Here is a 21060-nt window from a genome sequence, read left to right on the forward strand (position 1 = left end):
TAGTCAAAAGGAGACCTTCTGCTGATAGAACTATCCTTTGGAGAAAAGAGCCTGAGACAGTGCCTTCCCCAAAACACTGAGCTGTTCTCCCCGGCCCCATGTCTGTCTACACTGAGCTCTCACACTCGGCTGTCGGCCCATCTGTACAATACCTGGCCATGTGCAGGCACAACCAGGTGACCTTTGTGTTTAGTGCAGCGGTCCCCAACCTTTTTGGCACCAGGGACTGGTGCTCCTATAAGAACCTAATGCCTGATGATCTGAGGTGGAGCTGAGGCAGTGATGCTAGCGCTGGGGAGTGGCTTGCTTACTGCTGCTCACCTCCTACTGTGTGGCCTGGTTCCTAACAGGCCACGAACCGGTACCAGTCCACAGCCTGGGGGTTGGGGACCCCTGATCTAGAGGACACTCATACATATTCTCAACTGATACATTCACTGACGTGCGTGCTCTGTAGGGGCAGGGACCATGTTTTGTCATTGCTGTACACCAAGCAAACACTAGTATGCCCAAGGAAACTTCCATTAGCACTCAGTAAAACTTCAAGAAACCCTAAGAATGGCACTTGCCTTTCCACAGGAGCCGATTCTCCTTTAGAAGGAGTAACTTTGCTTTAGACCCCATAGGGGTGAGAGGGCAGTTGAGGGGCCGGGGACGCCCCACAGTGGCCTCCAGAGAATGGGGCAGGTGGGCAACGACTGGCTCAGGTACGTGCCCAGGTGAGCCAGCAGCACGCACCAGCCAGGCTGACTGTATTCAGGTCTGACCTCTCCCTGTTGATTGCACCTGTGTCCCAGAAGACCGGGGGTCACTGTCGACATCCCACAGAGCCAATGGCCAGTCAGAACCTGCTCACTTCTGCATCACATGTTCCCTGACTTCTTGGAGAGGATAAGGCAAACTTACCTTCCTTCATGCAAAATTCAACATTTGGCAAAGCGTTCTCTACATGCAGACCCTGAAGCGTCTCTGGGGACCCACTGGCAGCCCTGGCCAAGAGGAACTATAACTGTAAGAGGAGTGTGCAGAGAACCACCAGCTAGGCTGACGGCCGAGGCTGCCTGGTCTGCAGGGGCCGCCAAGGGCATAGTGGCTCTTCACCAAGCTCAGGAGACACACCGTGAAGCCTTCACTGCGGGGGAGAAACAGGCCAATGGCTCCGTGGCAGTGAGCTCTCAGAGGTGAGCAGGGCCAACCAGAGAGCACACACCGGCAGGGCACTCAGCGAGGTGGCCCTCACTGGAGATCATTTCCAGTTTTGGCTCTGTTTCCGCTGAAGCTGAGAGATCAAAGATTTGTTAAGAGACAACACGATCTGCAAATAAGAAGGCTTTTTTTTTAAAGAGTTGTTAAAAGATAAACTAATTCTGTTGACAAGAAAAGAATTAGAACATAACGGTCAGCTGGATTCTGTACCTCGTTGCCTAATAAAGATTGCTGAGCAGCCACGAGACAAAAGAGACAGAAACAAATGATTTTTAAGTCACAGATAATTAACCCCAGAGGACTGCTGATGGCACATTAATGTTGCTGGGGCAAATGGCTCAACGTGACTAAAAAGGGCTACAGTGTTTATCTGGAGAAGATAATTCAAAGGGCTCTTGAAAAGCAGAGAAACTCCTTTTGGCTTGGGGTCCAGGCAAGGGGTAAAGATGAAAAATGTCAACATTCAGTGCTGGGATCTTGGAGAAGAGAGGCAAGCCTCCCAGCAAGAATGGGGTCTCAGCAGGGCTGGCGGGAGTGTCACTGCCTCCCCCGCGGGCCTGACTGGTGAGCTCGGTGTTTAGGGCAGTGCTGTCTTGTGGGTGCCTCACCTTACTATCCTTATGAACCTGCAGTGGCTCATGCCATTTGGGGGTTATGACCTCTTAGGGAACATGACACTCTTGTCCCACAAATTCCAGATAGGGACCTGTCCCCACGGTCTGCAATGGCACCCCCAAGGAGACTCACGGACAAGCACAACCCTCTGTACAGGGTTCATGACCCTGCTCAGACCTACCAGGCTACAGCTGGTCTTGCCTGTCACAACAGCAGAGACTTAGCTCATTTGCATGAGCACCTTTTAAGTACTTTTTGGCAGGGGGACACACACGCTGTCAGAAAGAGCATAGTACCTCTCTGAGGATGGTTGTAAAGGAGAGGGCAACTCCCCAGGCAGTGGCAGGAAGAATAAGCACAGAAGATAGGACAGAGGCACCCTGGAGCCGCACCACCTGGCAGCCTTTACGAGAAGTGGATATGTTACAGAGAGCTGGGTCACCTTTGGGATGTACCGGGCATCTAACGCTTTTTCAGTGCTCACTGCATGTAAGGGGCAAGGACCAGGAGGAAGAGCCTTGATCCCTGCTCTCCTAGGACTCCATACACAGCAGCATGAGAGCTGTCCCTAGAGCACAAGCCACAGTCACCAGGTGACTGGTGTTGTGGTCAAGTGAGGAGTCACACACCTGCAGTTCAAACAGCAGCACAAATAGCTCCCATTATCAGCCCTGAGCTGTACACAGGTGGATCCTGCTTCTTCCAAATCACTGGAAAGCTGGAATCAGCCAGGAGATAGGATGCAACAGCCATGTACACAGAGCCTGGAAGGCCTTTGATCAAGGAAGATCATGTGCAGGGCCAGAAGTGAGAACTCATGCTCGCTTGGACTGTCTTAGTCCAGTGCTGGTCTTCCCAGGCCCAAGCATTTGGAATAAACTTGGGGAAGCCTGGGGAGCAGAAGCTTGGGGTTATCCACATTCCGAGACTCCTCTGGCTAATGCTGTGTTCGGTCCTTGGGGAGGGCCCTTGTCTGCCCTCCCTGAGCTTTATTACAACACAGTAATTGAAGGAAAAAGTGAGGGGTCAGTAACTGTGATGCTCAAGGGTAATTTCTGACCACAGTGCCCAGAAAGCCCCTGTCTGGGGAGAGGAGTTCTATGTGTGCTTGTCTTTAACTTCTTATGACATCGTCAAGAAGGGAGCTGTCTGGCCCTTCTGATTGTAGAGAGAATTCGAGCAGAAAGTTAAAGAGAGACTCTGACAGAGGGGAGGGATAGGGCTGGGCTAAGTTTTAGAAAATTCTTCATAGGAAAAGTCAACAGGCTATACCATGCACGGTCATGTGCAAGTCTCCTTGGAGACAGAGGAATGGACTTGGTGTCTTGAGACATTCCTCACTCTAAGTCTGAGGCCAGACTTAGAGGTGCAGGATAAGGGCCATAATGGAGATTACCGACCTCACCGGCACGGAGGCCACCACCCACACTGTGTCAAGTGCTCACTACTCCCAACCCTTCCCCACAACATCTCCATGAAGCTGTGAGGGGCACCGATTGCATACTGCCAGCATCTTTCCTCTGATGACCAAGCCTGTCCCCCTTCCCCAGTGTTTGATTGAGGGTGATTTTGCAAACCCCAAGGGGAGAACTTGTGACCTTGCCTGGCCAGTCACAGTATTCCATCCCCTCCCTGCCACAGCGATCAATTTAGGGCTTGAGTCACGACACAAGACCAACAAATCAGAATCCTCACTGAGACATTTCTGGTGTCATTTGCAGGGGTGCGGGGAAGCAGTTGCATCCTCTGGGTTGAGAGCATCAGGACTCTATGAGCTGCAGCTGCTTACAGCCATCCTGCAAAGCTGCACGAAAAAGGCCAACAAGCCAAGAGAAAGAAGGACGGGCATCATGTGAGAGTCACATCAGCTGCTCCCAAAGCCAGACCCACCATGGGATTCTGCCGTTTCATGAGCCTCTCAGGCTTTAGCCAATGCAAGTTGGCTTTCTACAACCCCAAGTTGGGACTGTACTATTACTATCCCCATTTTATTTTCAGGTGATATTGAGTAACTAGCCCAAAGTTACACTGTAAGTGGAGAGGTGGGATTCTGCTGCCTGCCAATTGGTCATGATAAAACTGGGTACCAGCTGCGCCATCCACTTCCCACTCAACCTGGGGCAACTCGATACAATATAGTTTTCCAGCAACTGAAAAAGAACGGCACTACCCAGAAAGGGTCGATTTCTGCAAAGTTAGAAATCAGAGACAGATGTTACTCCCAACTTTTTGGAGCCCAGTGACTGTAGGAGAGAACGTAAACTCCACTGCATGAGAGTGAGGGCAGGATGGGGAAGGTAACTCCATCTCTTTCCCCAGATGGAAGCCTTGATTTGAAAATGACCCACTGCCCCAGGCACTGTCAAATCCAGACGGCTCCCTTTTAAATTTCCTACATCTGCAGCCATTAAAGAAGTTACCTCAAAATAAGCTAGAAGTTTATTAATCTGTTTTATGGAAGAGAGTCAGCCACTTCACATTATACCAAGATAGATTATGCAGGCAACTGAGAGATCCAGAAAACAGCTGCTAGACAAAATCAAAATAAATGGTAAACAGAATGCAATTCTTGATAGCTGAGGTTCTCCCAGATGCAGAGAACTATAAAGGGGCTATTAGAGGCAGCTGCCAATTACAAACTAATTCCAAGGGTTTTCAGAAAGTGAGGCTCTCCTTACACACTCGTGGCTGGCAGATCATGTTTATTTAGGAGATGCACATTGCCTGGGAGCCAGAGCCACCCTGGTGCTATTTGTGATTGTCACTCCCCTTTTTCTTTTTCCCTGAAGACAGCAGCATCCCTCCTCTCAGGTCTCCCTCACAGCCCTGCTGGAAGCCAGGCCAGCCTGGTCTGGACGGGAAGATGTGAGTAAGCCATCGGGGGGTAATGCAACGTGACATTGGTGCCCACCCGAAAACTCAGCTTCTAATCACAGCACAATCACAGACATCTGGAATAGCTTGCAGATCACCCCATGCTCCTAAGAGATAGCTGACAAGGGCTGAATTATCCCGGCCACTTGCTCAGCTCACTCAAGTGTTCTTTCATGGCTGTAATTCAACATGATGGGATCAGTTAGAGAAAAGTACTGGTTTGAGCAGATGAAATCTGGCAGTCATAATCAGCACCAGCCCTCCGAGTGGACATGGGAGTGTCTTGGAGAGTGAGGTTGGCACCTTTTGCTGAAGCTTCAGAAAAAGCTGAAATTAAATTGCAGGTGTCTAGGGGGAGATATAAAAACAAGTGCACTGGAAAGCAGATGAAGCAGCAGCCAGCTCTCCTTCCCAAGGAAGCTAGCACAGGTGAGTCCCAGGGCACAAGGACAACACAAAACTGCCCTGAAGGTGGAAGAGCTTCATCTAGCTGCAGAGGCGTATGTGTCCTTCCCAAAAGACATCCTACCAGTCTTGCAGTCCTGCCACAATCTCTGGTGCTACATCTCCTTCCAGGTTCCCCTGAGAGTCCTCACCACAATCTAACTTGGAAATGAAGCTCTCCTAGGAAGTTTTCTTCCAAGATCCTCCCTCAGATCTCTGGGCAGGGCAGTGGACATGTTAGTACAGAAGCCTCTGGATGTGATGAAGCAAGGACGACGAGTCATTAAAGCCACTGCCCCCATCAGAGAGAGGGTCAGTGCATCAGAGGGACATTGGTCCAAAGGAAGTCCTTGTTCTTACTAAAATTAGCATGGATAGGAAGGAAGAAGTGTCGTGTGCAAGGTGCTATCTGCTCTGCTCATGCCATGGGCTGCTGAGAGTCACGAGTTAGGAGGCTGGAAGTTAGAAATCCAGGTGTTGGCAGAGCATGCTCCCTCTGAAGGCTCTAGGGAAGAATCTTTCCTTGCTTCTTCCTGGCTTCTGGTGATTGCCAGCAATCCTTGGTGTTCTGGGCTTACAGACTCATCGCTCCAATCTCTGCCTGGATTATCACATGGCATCCTCCCTATGTGTCTGTGTCCAAACTTCTCTCTTATGATAAGGATAACACACACATTGGGTTAGGGTCCACCCTAACCAGTATGATCTCATCTAAACTTGTCACACATTTGCCAAGACCCTACCTCTAAATAAGGTCACCTCTACTGGTCCTGGGTTAGGACTTCAACATAGCTTTTGCAAGGAAACCAATTCAACCCATAACACCAAGCCTCTATGAACAGGGACCACTTTCATCAACGCATCAACCGGGACTATCCAATGGATGTCCTCAGAACACTCTTTAAAAAATTTCTTTCTGGACCCAAAGTATTCAGTGCCTCACTCATATATCACTAGGCAGGATCAGAGTGAAAATAAAATGTACACAAAGCAAGTTGTAGCTTGCACTTAATTCAAGAAACAATTATCAAGCAACTACAGGCCCTGAGGTTGGGCTGTGAGGGATTTGGGGGTGGATGAGGGGAAGGTCACTGCCCTAACCTCTCAGATAAGGCAGGTCTAAGCTAAATGCTTCAAGAAAGAGAGTTGGCAGGGATGAGGGAGAAGAGGCATTGGACAATGATGAGGGACAAAGAGCATGCAGGCTGTAAGAACAGTGTGAGTAAGGTCAGAGGTGGGAAAGCTGGGTTATAGTCTAGGAACCACAATACCACTGGACCCAAGGCTGGGATGAGTGCAGAGGGAACAAGGCAGACAGCAGGTCTAGGACACACAGTACACTCACGTCACCCCACTATGAGTCAGCCTGGACTCTATTTCCACTGCTAATATTAACCCCTCAAACTTCTCACTTCACAGACTCTGTCATGTATTATGAAGTTGCAATTGGTCATCTAGTTGTAGCACTGAACCCTGGATGGGACTGATACTCCTGAGGGAGGTGTATATTAAAATAAAAAATAATAAAAAAAAAACAGGAAAATATCTTAGGTTTTGTGGTCCAGAGTCTCTCCAACCTCTCCAGGATCTCTTGGGCTTGGTAAACTGAGCAAAAAATTTTCTCCTCTTTCAGTTCCAGGTCAAGTCAGAGCTAAAGAACCAACCTTAAATACTGGTGGCTAGACAATAAAATTTTATTTGTGTTTGTAAGAGTAATAATTTATTGAAATATTCACAGGGCCTCTATTATTTTCATACTCATACACTGCTCTCGAGGATGTTAACAGCCCCACTAACCAAGCCAGTAAATTTTCAGACACAAAAATACTTGTAACCAAACTGCAAGATCCCACTCTTCCTCCCTGCCAGGTTATAAACACTGACATCAAGACACTGGGCTACTTCAGGAACTCTCAGAAACTCAACTTTGACAGAAACAAGCAAGAAAGACATCGGTTCGTAATAGGAAGAACAAAGTTTACATGATGTCAAGACAAATTTGCCAATACAAACTCAAAGCATATTCTCCCAGTCAGCCAGCTGTGAAAGCTCCTGCTTTGAGGAGCAAGGAAGTATGGGTGAGGAGAGCACAGCCTGACCATGCCTTTGCTCATCCTCAGTATTCTAGGGATTTGGAGCCTTGAGTCCAATTAGACCTTTTTATGTCTTTGAGCAAAAATACACACGGTCCTCTCATACCCCCGTTTTACTATTTACATTTCTAGCACAAGGACAATAAGATTCCAAAACAGTTAAGATTTTATGTTACTCTTTAACACAAATTCATTCCAAACATTCACACTCAGGGGTACTGACATGAACAGAATATGAAGAGAACAGTATTCAAAATAAAAGTTCATGCCAATTTCTCTCCTTGTGGGTATTTTTCTCCAATTTACATGGTCATCACGCTCATTGTGAACACAACTTTTAAGAAAAAACATGCCTCATTTGCCCCACCCAATTTCATTTAATTTTGATACCCAAACTATGTGATTTACCTCTGAATGCAATTCAGAGGACACTGAGCCCAAAACCAGAGACAATGGCAAATGGGAATGGAAGCCAGAAGTTCATCCTAGAGCCAGGTTAACCACATCCTTTGAGTCCATGGTTCCAGCACCACGGACAGCAACAAATAACCTGTACTACCAATAGATAGTATGGAAAGCCCAGGTCTCTAAGCTCGAGAAACACACTTGAGTAACATGGCCATTCTATGTCTTTTGTTGTTAAGAACTAATCAGGATGTTAGATTTATGAGTCAATATGAAATCTGCTCACTTTTTAAAGACTGCCACTCTTCAGAGACATTGCCGCAGAGAAGGATGTGGTTAAGGCTAAAATCAAAGGCCAGATCTTAGACCAAGAACTCACTTCAGTTTTGTACTTCATCCTCCCTTCCCTGCAATAAAGGGACTATTGGTGATAATTTCATAACTCACACAAAAGACATCCTCTTATTAGAGACTAGGTATTACCGCAAGCGAATAAGGGAAACTTCAATTTCCACTAAAAGGTTTCAGAAATTACCACCCATATATACTTACCTCAGAGACTAGAAAACAAATGTGCTAGAGGAACTCTAGTGAGGAAAATAGAACACAATGGAATTGTTTCAAAAGGGAGATTAACTGGTTAATTCTATTTCAGCTTAGCTAAAGCTGTAAAAATCTAATCAAAAATATTTTTTCACAGTGGCATCTTTTCCCATACATTGAAATACCTCAAATTGGAAATCATTATCTTATTGTTGATGCTGTTTTTGTTGGGTGAAACTAAATGACATCAAACTTTGCTCAAAATGGGGCTTAATGTGAGAGACTGTACACATGCTCAGGAAGGAGCCAGTTCTCCAGACCCCACTTCTTGTACTTAAGGCAGAAGACATGTTCTCACAAGCAAACCTGGCTTTCACTTCTTGCAGTCCTTAGAACCCAAGTGCCAGATGGTCAGCACCCAGAAAAGGCCACATGAAATTTTGAGAACAGGCCACCCATAGTCTGAAGTTCATCTTAGCTTCAACAAAGTATTTCCAAGATATCAACACTGAGGATGAAATGAGTATGAATGCATTTTCCCTACCTTCTCTTCTTGTGACTTCGAAGCTTCTGGATTCCTGAAAGAAAATAAAGACTGTGATTTTGAAGAATAACTCATGTGCACAGATATCAGCAAACATCTCACCTCTTGGTAGCCGTTTATTCATGAACCATGTCATAAAAACATGACATTCATCAATGCTGGGTCTACTAAACTCTCTACTTATGTAGAGAGTTTATATATACAGATATGTACACACATCTGTAAATGTAAACAACTTGTTGCTTTGGAGGCTTAGGAAAAAAGAAAATATTGTTAACCATGCAGCTTGTAATGAGCAAAATCAACTCTCACAGTCTTCCTTATGTGGAATCTGGGTGGTGCCAAGTGTTAAGGAAGACCTCGTTCCAGAATGATGCCCCCACCCTCTACCTAGACTACAGGTGTTCATAGGGCCTGGAGTCACTGTGAGTAGACAAGGGCCAGAATTATCTGACCAGCAGCAGGTTCTGATTAGTAGTGCCATGATGAAGACCAGTATTGCTCCTATGTAGGTCACTGGTATGATCTGGTGATTGATTACACTCAACTTACTAATTTCCAAAGGATAGGACCTAACAGACAATATGGATAGCCAGTCCATGTCACTGATCAATTAAGCCCTCAGTTTTCTTTCATTTCATCTCATTTTCTTACTACGTACAGGGCAATAATCAAAGTGTTTCAGAAGCTACATGGGTAAAACAAAGCTCCTGCACTGAAGATATTCACAGTTGAACAGGAGGCTACAGAGCAAACACAAATTACTGAGAAATAAAAGGGTGATTTTTGCCTTGATAAATACCAGTCCATTCACATTCAGGGGGGAATATAAGGAAAAGAGTTTTTTTAAAGAACTTTTCAAAATAGCCCTGAACAATGGGCAGGATTTCAGACAGGAATAAGGAAGGGAGGGTGCACCAGGAAGAGGGAATGGCTTAAGAAAAGATAGGGTACGAGAAGAGCACAGAGCACGCTTAGGGAGGAGGAAAAGGCCCAATGAGAAGTAACAGGGGGAAAAGATTGGAAACATTTATTTTAGTTTTATAACTAATAAAAAGTATCTACGATTCATCATAAATGACCAGTTGAGGATAAAAAGCCTAATATTGAGAGTGAGCTGAAAATCTGTACTAGCAACTGAAGAAGAGATAAAACGCCAAACTTGGGCCAACCCTTCACCATCACAGCCAACAAGACGGTTCAGCACCTACAGTTTTTAAACAAATGACATTGCCTTTCTTACCTTAGCATCCTTGTCTAGCATCGTTTTGGGGTCAAGAGGAGGAGGCAATATTAGACAGAAGACAGAGGAGGCATTGAGAAGTTTGTCCTCCCCAAATTACTCTCTCTTACTGCCACCTCTGTAGCGAGTCAAAAGCCCAACTGGAGGCCAGTAGAAGATACATGTCATAGGCCAGCAGCCCATCAGCCCGGCACGATTAACCAAATGAGCTTCTGGAATGCTGGTTCCTGAAGGGTCACTCGCCGGCTCAGGGTTCAGAGGAGGGAGCATGGAGAGTGTTAAGCGCAGGGAGAGATATGAAAGCCATGAAGCACACCATGCACAAGGCAAATGCAATTCCTCCCACGCAGCTCCTCAGCTCCCTGCCTCAGGAAATAACTAGTGTTTGTGTAACAGGAACAATTCATAATCAAATTTTACAGCTCTAGAAAGAACTTTATGGAAGTTTGATTGCAACCGCATAAAATTTATAAATTAACTTAGAGAAAGCTAATATCTGTATAACATATCTTCTTATTTAACGACATGGTATTTTAAATAATTTGGGAATATATTTGCAATATATATGTATATGTGACAAAGCACTCATCTGGAATAGAGAAAATACTTTTGGCAAACACAAATACAAATAACCTAACTGAAAAATGAGCAAAAGACTCGAATAGGAACTTCCCAAGTTAAAAACACAATAAAATACTGCTATACATACACCCCGGGGGTTGGGAGAGGGGACTGATAATACCAAATGTTTATGAAAATGTGGAGCAATTATAATTCTCACACTCTTAGAAGAACGAGCACCAGCAGTACTTTCCTCACTGGTCTGAGCCTCAGGTTTACAGGGCTCCTTCCCCTGAGATGAGAGCTGCTTCCTGCAGTTACTGCTCTTGATTATCTCAGTGGTTCCTTTTGGGATTTTTAACCCTTTAATATCTGTTTAGCCAATTCCCTATCTTAAATTCTATTAAAATAACTGCCATGATTTCTGTCTTTGTGACCCAACAATTCCTCTGCCAGGTAAATGTCTAACATGACTTCGTTCACATGAGCACCAAAACACATGTATGAGAATGCTGATCGCAGCATGATGGGTAATAGCCAAGGACGGGGAACAACCCAAATGTCCACTGACAGTAGAACGGATAAAGATTGGCATATCCATACAGCATACAAGTGCACAGTAATGCAGAACAGACTCTGAAATGTGTAATAACTTGGATAAATCTTACAGATGTAATGTCGAGTGAGAGAAGGCAGATATGAAAGAATACAATTCATAGGGTTTTGTTTTTACAGATTTCAGAAACAAACAAAAGCAATATCTAGTGATAGATTGGCGATCACTTTTGGGAAAATAATGACCCGAGGGGCCACGAAAGTGGTTTTTGGGGTGCTGAGAATGTTCTAAATTATGATATTGCTGGTAGTTACATGTGTGTATTCACTTTGTAAAAATTCATTGAGTGCTACCCTGAAGATGTGTGCACTTTCCTATATATTTTATATGCTTCGGTATAAATTAAAAAAATAAAATACCCAACAGTACATAAGAGAAGCTTGTTGAAGAGGGGGAATGGATCATACTCCCTAATTTACAGATGAGTAAGGTTCTACTGAGCGGAGGCTGCAGCTTGCTGAGTGTCTGTCACACGAATAGTAAATGGCCAAGTTGGGGCCAGACTTAAGTCTCAGAAATCCTGCCACTACACTCTGCTGCCTCAAAGCTAATACTCAATGAATATTCATGAGACACATGACAGGGATTAAAAGTTGGGGCTCTGAAGTCGGATGGATCTGGACTGGATCTTGGCTCATTCCCGCCGGCTGTACCTCTGCCCCCTTCACTGAGTGGTTCCACCTTCTTAAACCTCAGTTTGTTCATCTGTAAAATAAGGCAGTAATGGCACCTTCCACACAGAGTAGTTGTGCTGGTTAAGGGAAATAATAAGCCTACAACATGCTGAGCACAGTGGTTGGCAAATAGCCGTCCTCAAATGGTGGCTGTCATCAACACTATTGTTATTAATGAAGATAGCTAAGGGAGAGAAATGGCAAGATCATCTGCGGAAGGCAAATGAGTTCAATGGCTCCATCAAATATTGAGGCTAAAAATCTGTCATTCCAGTACCTGAAATTCAACCCCCCAAAATCTGTTACAGAACTATACAGGACAAAATTCACTGACATAAATGACACCAGGGCCCCAGGTGCATTGCCTAAGGAAAAAAATTATTTGTTGCAGAAGCTTCAAACCCAATGGCTATAAATGAGACTTAGCGCATGGGCATTATTGAATGACTAAATTTCTTTAACTAAAAATCTAATTTTATTATGGTATAAATCACACTTTCTTGAAGTAGGGAATTAATTTTAGATTTTTCATTCACTGTTCATAACCTTTCCATGAATTTGACAGCCAAATCATTTTAAATGTCATTTAACCAATACAATACAACAGCTTTATTCCTCATTGTGCTCTTCCTGAATCCATTATCTTCCACTATAATGTAGAAGAACTTAAGTAAAAAATTATCATTCCATAAAGCTGTATTTTACTGTGCAGTTGAACTGCATAATCTTTATTTTTGAATCAATATAATGTGAGTGCTGAGTAATATTTTTCATAATTCAAAAATCGATTACAGATTTTCAGCTACCAAAAAACAGTTTGAGAGTTGCTGAAAGAGTATGAATGAGGATCCTCAGATTCCATCCCTGCATCCCTCTCACTTCCGTTTTAGGTGTACTCCAAATTTTAGGCTGGGTGTGAGGCTCAGGAAAAAGGTGGTGGAGGCTGGCCACAGACCAGAATCACACGTCCTCATCCATGTATCCAGCCATCCTTGGTTGGAGGCTGTCTTAAGTCTGTCCCTTGAAATTATACGAGATTCAGTGGCTTCTGGGAAAATGATGGCTCAGTAGGTTAGAAAGAGAGGAGTTAAAAGCAACCACCATTAAAAAAAGAATGCCAGGAAAACAATAAGCTGAAAGGAGCTCAGTGTGGCCAGGTCTGTGTAGACAAAGCAGAGGTGAGCCTGGCACAGAAGGGGCACAACCTCCTGAGGTGGGCAGCTGCTGGCCTCAACTCCTGCCAGTGTCCTGATGGTCAGCTCAGGACCACTGGTAACTCAGTCCAGCCTCAGAGAGGCATAGAATGCCCCTGCTTCAGAGCTCCCCAAGCCTCAAGTGCCTGAAGAAGCTACAAAGGAAGCCCATGTATTTGATTTATAAACCATTTGGTACAAGAGAGATGGAAGCTTTGCTTAATAGTACTAATCAATACTGACATTCTGACAACCAAATTCTAAGGTTTTCATAACTGAGATGCTCTTAAAACTAATGCTTCTTTAATAATCTTTCTTGCAATTTTTCATTCATTCATTTGAATTTTAAAAACTTGACTCTAACCACATTCATTTTTTGCTAGCAAGACACTATTCTACAATTAAAACCTTCACTTGGACTGACAGGATACAGCTAAATAGAGCAATGCCTTATTTGGCATGTATTCCATTACTGGCTCCCATTTACTGAGCACACACCAAGCATTTTGGACACTTTATCTCATTCGTATCATTCAGGTAAAGGCAGAAGGAAAATCTTCTTCCTGTTGTTAGATTTTGCAGCACATCATGTCTGAGCCTTCAAAGCCAGATGAAGAGATGGTTAGGGGATTAACCCTACACTCAAGGGCTAGTTTGAGAGCCAAGTGAATAATCCTGCTATTAACAGGATGTTCAGGGGAGGTCGGGGAGAGGGTTCTGCTTCCTCCTATCTCATGGAGCCGGTGGCAAGTGCTCAAGGAAAATACCAACAAGGAGGTGCTGGCTCTTGAGAAATGCCACCTAGTCAAGAAGTCAGAGAGGACAGCCTGAGTCCTCTGGGGTAGAGAAGAGTGTCCTCTCTGGTAGATTAGCTTAATGCCTTAAAGGCATGTTGAAGGCAGGAGAGGCACAGGCATGACTAAAACTCAAGATGCTTAGGCAGCTAAGGAAGTTGGGCACAGCAGGTCACTTCCGCCTTCCAACCAGCCCCTCCCATGACCTGCCCAATCAGGGGAGGCCTTGCTGCTTTTCTTTGGGGGACCAAGGGTGGTTAGGGGATTAGGCAAAGGAAAGGGTGCCAGGCAAAGGAAGTAACCTTCTCCAACACTTTGGAGCTGAAACATGGCTGATACGAGAGCAAGATCTGTGTCCCTTCTATTTCCTATCCAATAAGAAATGGATCAGTGTAACTGATGTTTACAGAGGACCCGAGAGTTTAAGGTAAGGTTTATCAAGACAAAAGGGAGAGACTGCATATGGATGATTTTGAAAAAAATTTCAGTGATCACTTTACAATTGAGGTGTAAGTCAAATGTTTAAAAAAAAAATCAGTTATGAACCTACCAATAGCCTCCCTGAGGTACACGTCGATTTCATCAGGTCTCTGAAGGGTACTGCGAAATAAGCCCCTCACAGCCTCCAAGTCTGAAGGACCCAACTTTATCAGTAAGTGCTCCACCAGCTGCAGCCCTGAGAGAGCCACCCAGACACCCCCCACCCCAGTTTCCTCCCTGTAAAATGGGCAGACCAGACGGCCGGGCCAGGGCACATTGGAAACATGGACGTGGTCCCACAAGAAATACTGCCTAGTGCTTTCTAACAGGGGGCAGAGGTGGCCAGGCTAGAGAAATCTGTGCTACTCTAAAGAAAAAAGATACTAATAGTGATTACAAGAAACCAGATAGGAAAGAGAGTACGAGGATATTTGTCAGGCCTTCAGAAATTAAGATAATTCAGATGTTAATTTTCTTTTTTTAAAAGTAAAGAATGAATAGAATATTGAGATTTTAAATTCTAAATATTATTTAAAGCTATATGTGAAGGTTATGTTTTTGCAACTTAAAAAGTTGGCTCTGAATTTAAGGCAGCCTTCTGTGGCAAATCTACCAAAGCAACAATATAATAAACATTAAAATGACACTTGATGGAATAAACGTCGGTGACCAACGGATCCCTCTACCTCGTTAAACGCAATTGCCTGCCCATAGCCAGATTAAGAGACCAGGAAGAAAAGAGGACACTTTCCAGTTTTCTCTCTCTGACAACCCAATAAATTAAAAACTAATTAACTTTCTGATTTGGAAAGTAACCCACATCTCTGCCTCAGAATAAGCAATCAGGGTGTGCCAGACCACCCTGACAGTGGCTCGGGCTCCAAATTGGCACCCGAGGGACCACTGCACTAACAGTCACCTCCAGCGACAAAGTGGGGCTCGCCCAGCACACTGCGTGCCCAGCTGCTTAACCAAACAAGTGAGGGTCACACTGGATTGTCATTACTAGAGTAGCGTCTGTCTCTCTGACAACAGTCCACACCTCATTCATCTCTTACCCCAGCAGAAGCCCTGGCAGGTTATAAGTCCTAATTAGAGGTCCTAAACAACTTTATTGCAATAATGCAATTGGATTATTCTGTGATCTCCTGGCAAGAGGACAGGGTGAATGAGGTTCTCCTCGAGGCTCCTGGAACACACCGACTGTCACTGAAGCCTGACTTCCTGTACTTTTCCTTTTTTAGGTAAGTTTCCACCAAACAGGGACACCTTATGATGGCTTCTTCATTCCGGGAAGCCTCATGTCCCTAGTTGTCTGGCCAAATAAGCATCTCCCCTGCGCTGGCTTGTTCCAGCAGACCACATGCCCTAAGAAAATTGAGACCATCTTGTGGGTGTTGGGGGAGGACAGATGGCCCCTAGGAAGAAAGCGGATAGTTTTACTTTTTAATTATTCATTATACCTTCCTGTATACTAGAGACAATGTAACACAGCATCGACGTGCTTAACATGATATTTGAACCTGCTGCTTTTTTTCTTCCTGCCAGCTGTAAGCCCAAGATGAGATTTAGGACAACCTGTGTCTAGAAAATTACAAGACAAAAAAGGAAGAAAGGCTGCCTTCCAGCACAGTCTTTGTGTCTGAGTCTATTTTTCAATCTTGTTTTTGTGCACGGAATGGGCGGGGGTTACAGATACAGATAATGTATCCTAAAGATGCAGTTCTAGAGTCTCCTTGGAAAAGGGGAAGGGAGGAGGGGAAGAGGGAGCTTAGGCAGCAGGCCAGGGTGGGGTGGGGCGGTGTCTGATAGGAATAAAGCAGAACTACCTAAAGTGGCCAATGTCTAAGGACAGGCATGCATTCTTCCCCCAAGAGGGACATGTGGAAACCCCTTAATCCAAGCTTCCCAGCCAGAATCTCTCCTCTTGCCCAGAAACATGTCCCTCCCCTCCAATCCTCCTGCTGGGTCAGCGGCCCCTCTGCTCTCCAGGTGCCTCGGCCTCCTGGACATGTCCTCAGCCTCCTCTTCATTTCCTCTTTTATAATTTCCAGCCTGGGGGGCGGAGAGAGGGGCTGGCTTTGCGGATGCATTTTTGTCAGGCCTTATTCTGCTATGTGCACCTACTTGATAATCCACAAGACACTCAGCATCTCACCTGGGGCTCTCAGCAGAGCTCCTGATTGGTCTCTTGACCATGCATTTGTTCGTCCCTTCACGTCTTCATGTGTTAGTTCATTCAATAAGTATTTACTACCCTGGGGATACAGAAGTACCAAGACAACCACAGCCTCTGTCCCCAGGAAGCTTTTGATCTCATGTGGGAGACAACAAACAAGCAAATGAAACTTAAGGAACATACATAGTAAGAAGTGCCTTGGTCAAAAATAAAATAGGGAAGGGGGACAGAATGACAGTGGGAAAGGGTTTCCTACTTCAGATAAGGTGGTACGGAGGGCCCCTCCAGAGACCTGTCCCCTTGGAGCGTGACCTTGTCCTGCTCAGTTGCCCCTAAAGCCCCCCTCTCCACCGTGTGGCACCAGCAGTGAGAGCTGGCAGTGGAAGCAGCTGTGGCCCCAGAAATGGCAGTGGGCATCGCCATGGCAGCAACCCTCACCACACCCGGCTCGTTCGATCTTCACAGCCCCATGGGAACTGCTGACACCTACTTACCCCCACGAACCATCGCCACCCTGCTTTCCACTCAGTACTTGGTAATTTTTGGTTGTTGTCTGAATAAGTAACTGGCCTGGACTCCCACAGGCATCTGCTTTTGTACAGGGAAATAAATCCCCAAACACTTTAATTAGAAGGCACTTCCATTATACCACCATAAAATTTATATTAAAAATGGAACTTAAAGTAGTTTAAATTAAGTGAGTTATATATAATTTAAAAGCCTTTAAGGCACAATAAAGCTCTTTTTCAATTTTCTTTTATAACGGAGTCAAAAAAGGAGAAAGGTACCCAATGGCTAGCATAGGTGAGTTGCTACTTACTGAGTAGCCAGTCCACCCAAGAGTCCCAGGTAAAACCAAGTTTTTTCCCTTGTCCTTCCCCTGCTCCTTAGGGGGTAAGATCCATGAACTTCAGTTTGCTCAGCTGTAAGACAAGATTCAGGGCAGTGCCTCTGAGATGGTTGCTGAGAATGGGGGAAGGAGTGTGCGAAGAACACTAAATCTCACTCCTCACTGGAGAAATGCCTGCCCTCAGGGCCCAGGCCAGCCTGAGTCACCCACCCCTACCAGAGGGGCCTTGGGCTTGGGGCAAAGCACATGGAAGCTGTGTCCCCAACAGCCTGAATCTTATCTCCCCCTGAAGGGCAGTTGCTGAGAAGGACAACAGTGAGGGAAGCGAGGGTTTGGTCAGCACTGCTTCCCTAGGCTAAGCCAGGGCTTCCCAAACAGGAATCTTTTAAACAGGTCAGAGCCCAAGCCATGCCCCAGACCAGTTCAATCACAATCTCTAGGGCTGAGACACAGGCATCAGTATTTTTTTTTGAAGCTGTCAGGTAATTCGACATGAGGACACATTGGGGAACCACTGAGCAAACCAAGTATCACATAACCTCTCTCCCCCCAAACTAGGTTCTCACTCCACACATCACTGCCACTTACTATGGTGCTGAGTAGCCTCTGATCAGCCACCATGGCTCACGTAGGTGCTGGCAGGGCTCAGCCAGGAGCTACTTGGTGTCTCAAGCATAGAAACTGTGCACAAGGGGACCAGGTTCTTTTTCTTGGCCAGGACTGGTGAAGATGGGGGCGGTGGGGCAGGGTGCTCAGGCAGGACCGTGCTATCTTTCTACAGAGACTGATGCCATCTCAGCAGCCACTGGGTACAGGTAAGAAGGGCAGGCTCAGCACCCAGAACTGAGACAGGGCAGGGGAAAGGCTCCATTAGTGATGGGAGAATGGGGCAGCTGGCTCTGTGCAGCCAGGAAGGTGCTCATCCGGGCCCCTGGCACACTGGGTCACCAGCTGCAAGGTGTTCACCTCTAGGAGCTTCAGTTTCCTCAGCTCTAAGGTGGGATTCAGGGTAGTGTCTATGAGACTTTGGGGACAACTGACAGAGAAGATGTGCAAAGAACATCCAGTGTTTAATGATCACTGGAGCTTACCAGTTTCCACCCACAGACAGCATCTTGGGGACTGTCATTTATCACTTTGCCCTCAGCATGGGGCACAGTGCCCTGAATGGAAGGGGTGCTCATCAATGTTTCAGGGCCCCTGGAGTGGGGGCGGGGCCGGAGTTCTGCTGTGGCCAGTGGGCAATGAGAGAGAGAGACAGGGCAGGGGCAAGGCTCCATTAGTTGATACAGTGTGAACCGTGAAGCATCAACTCCCGGCCAGAGCTGTCCCCTCATGCCGCTTCTCTGCACACTCCAGGCTGTCATCGGTGACTCTCTCTCACCCTTCGGGGCTGCCCATTGGCCCACTGGCTCCAGCACACTTATACACTGGGATTCCTTCCCCTCGGGGTTCTGCAGAGTGGGCACTTTGCACATGCTGCTCTGCCCACGGAGCTGCCCTTCCTTCCTCGCCCATGGGCAGCCCTGACCACTCGCCAGCCCTGGCCATTCCGTGGGGTGTGGGCTGCAACCTCCTGGTGTGCTCACCTACCTGGAAAAGGTAGGCGTATCTCAGAAAAAGCCACTTTCCACTACCATAGCATCGTCAAACTTTGTGCCCATGAGCCTGGGGCTGCCCGACCACTCCTAACTCTGGAGAGGAGAAGCCCCGCTCCGTGACAGCCCCTCCACAGAGGGAGCAGACAGGGCTTGCCTCTGGCTATAACCATCACTGACCATCTTGCTTTCTTCCAGGGGCTGGTGGAATTGTGAGCAAACACCAACACTTCCCACTGGACAACTTGACCCTCCAAAAACCTTTGTCTAACAGAAACCACCCTGATGCTGGGAATCGGGCCTCCTTCCTGAGATCAAGGTCCCAGAGCCACTCTCCTTAACTCTTCAGAACTCCCCAAGGCCAGTTCTTCGAAGCACAGACAGAGACCAGCCCACATCATCACGCTTTGGCCTCCGCCCAGAACCCAGACACCCACCTTCCCACATGCTCAGTCACAGCTGTGGGCCTGGCCAGACCATGCCCTTCATGAGAGTAGATGCTCAGAGACCCACAAGACAGTGGCTGCAAAGTCCCCACCATATCCCCTTAAAGAACTGGAATGAAATAGCTGAAAGGGTGTTAATTCTCATGAGAGCGAAGCCCGCCCTGCAGTCCCTTCCCCATGGTGGGAGGAGATAAAAGAGAGGTGTGTGTGTTGGTGAGCCCAGTGTGACAGGGGCGGTTGTGCTATGCCACTCCCCACAGGGAAGGTCAGGAGGTGGCCTCAAGCCCTGCTGCCCTTTGAGAAATGGGGAGGCCTTACCTGATTCAAAAGGGTCTGCTTTAGCCTTCAAAGCTCAGTGTCATTAAGTATCCTTTCCTTAGCCTCAAAATATGAGGGGGAGGCAGTAAAAGCACAGTGTGGTGGCCAGGAGCACAAGAGGGACAGTAATAATGCCGGGTGCAAGCCCCAACTTCGCCACGGGAGACCTCGACCAGCTCACCTGACATCTTGAAGTCTCGGTTTCCACACATGTAAAATCAGCAAGTTAATGTATCTCATAGAATCGTTATGAGAATCAATGAAGTAATCCACTTAAAGCTTTGTTTATTGATGTTATATCATCATTCATAGCTATGGAATTCAAAGAATTCTATATCAGGAATCAGAATTTCTACCAGGAATCTCCTCTTTATTCCTATAAGGTAAGGATGAGAAGCATCATTCAGATTCCCAGCCCTGAGCTCCAGGGTCTACCCTCCCCTGGTATCCCCACCCTTGAGGAATCCCTGGTTCCCTAACACTCCCTAACTCTTGGGTGAGCGTAAATAGACATCATAGCAAAAACCAAGTTTCTAATGCAACAAGACTCTGCACCTGGCTGGGAGCAAAGCTCAGTCCCATAACTGTGGGAGCACCTATCACATCTTGTCTTCCATGATGACTGGCCTAATTAGCTCACAACAGCTCAAGTGCGATGCTGCTCACGGAGTCCACCGGGTGGCAGACCCTCGAAGAAGAGACATCTGGTAAAGCCATGACTCACCTCCCATGTAGCCCTTTCTTTCTTTCCAAGAACAATTCCAGCTAATCCTCAAAGCAGCTGCACTGAGCTTCCTGCAGCCACAGGATACGTGACTCTGGAGTCACAGAGCCATGTCCAAACCCCGAAATCTCTTCCCCTTTAGTCAATTTGGTGTGCAGAGTGCGGACACAAGCCCTGGGTGCCGGGACACTGGCACTAGGGGGGCAGGAGGGTCAGGGTGATGACCTGTGAGATGTGTCAGTCCCCGGAGGTCAAGTGCACTTTACAGCCTGCCTGTCTTTGGAAGGTTTAAGCTAGCCTTCTAAGCTGCCCAGATGCAGATGGGCCAGGTTAGTGTAGGGAGGATCCCAGTGAGACAGGTAGAGAAGGTGGGCAGGCAAAGCAGAAGAGCAAAGGTTTAAGACCACGTAGGCAGGCCCTCCTACCCCGACTCCAGCTCTGAGGATCAGAAAGCTTAACGCCATAAAATGGGAGCACTTCTAAAAAACAGCTCATGGTGCTCGGGGTGCTCTCTGGGAGGTTAGGGGTGGGCTCCTCCATCTCAGCAGCCCCCTCCCCCCACATGAACCTGCTCCCCTCTCCTTCACTACAGCTCCCAGGCCTGCACCCAGAGGCTCTGCTCAGGACCCCTGAATGTCACCTCTCATATGGGGACCTGTC

At 46.6% G+C, this 21060-nt stretch overlaps 1 protein-coding gene across 1 annotated transcript in view; it reads right to left on the bottom strand.

The window, feature by feature from the left end:
• The window catches only part of FSTL4 (follistatin like 4), a 362076-nt gene that overhangs the window by 328353 nt on the left and 12663 nt on the right, over positions 1-21060 (bottom strand). Inside the window, exon 2 of the mRNA XM_011362303.1 lies at positions 8725-8758. Coding sequence (XP_011360605.1) covers positions 8725-8758 — 34 coding nt within the window. The remainder of the gene's footprint in view (positions 1-8724; positions 8759-21060) is intronic.

The sequence above is a fragment of the Pteropus vampyrus genome, unplaced genomic scaffold, assembly GCF_000151845.1.
Source record: "Pteropus vampyrus isolate Shadow unplaced genomic scaffold, Pvam_2.0 Scaffold74, whole genome shotgun sequence".
Lineage (NCBI taxonomy): Eukaryota > Metazoa > Chordata > Mammalia > Chiroptera > Pteropodidae > Pteropus > Pteropus vampyrus.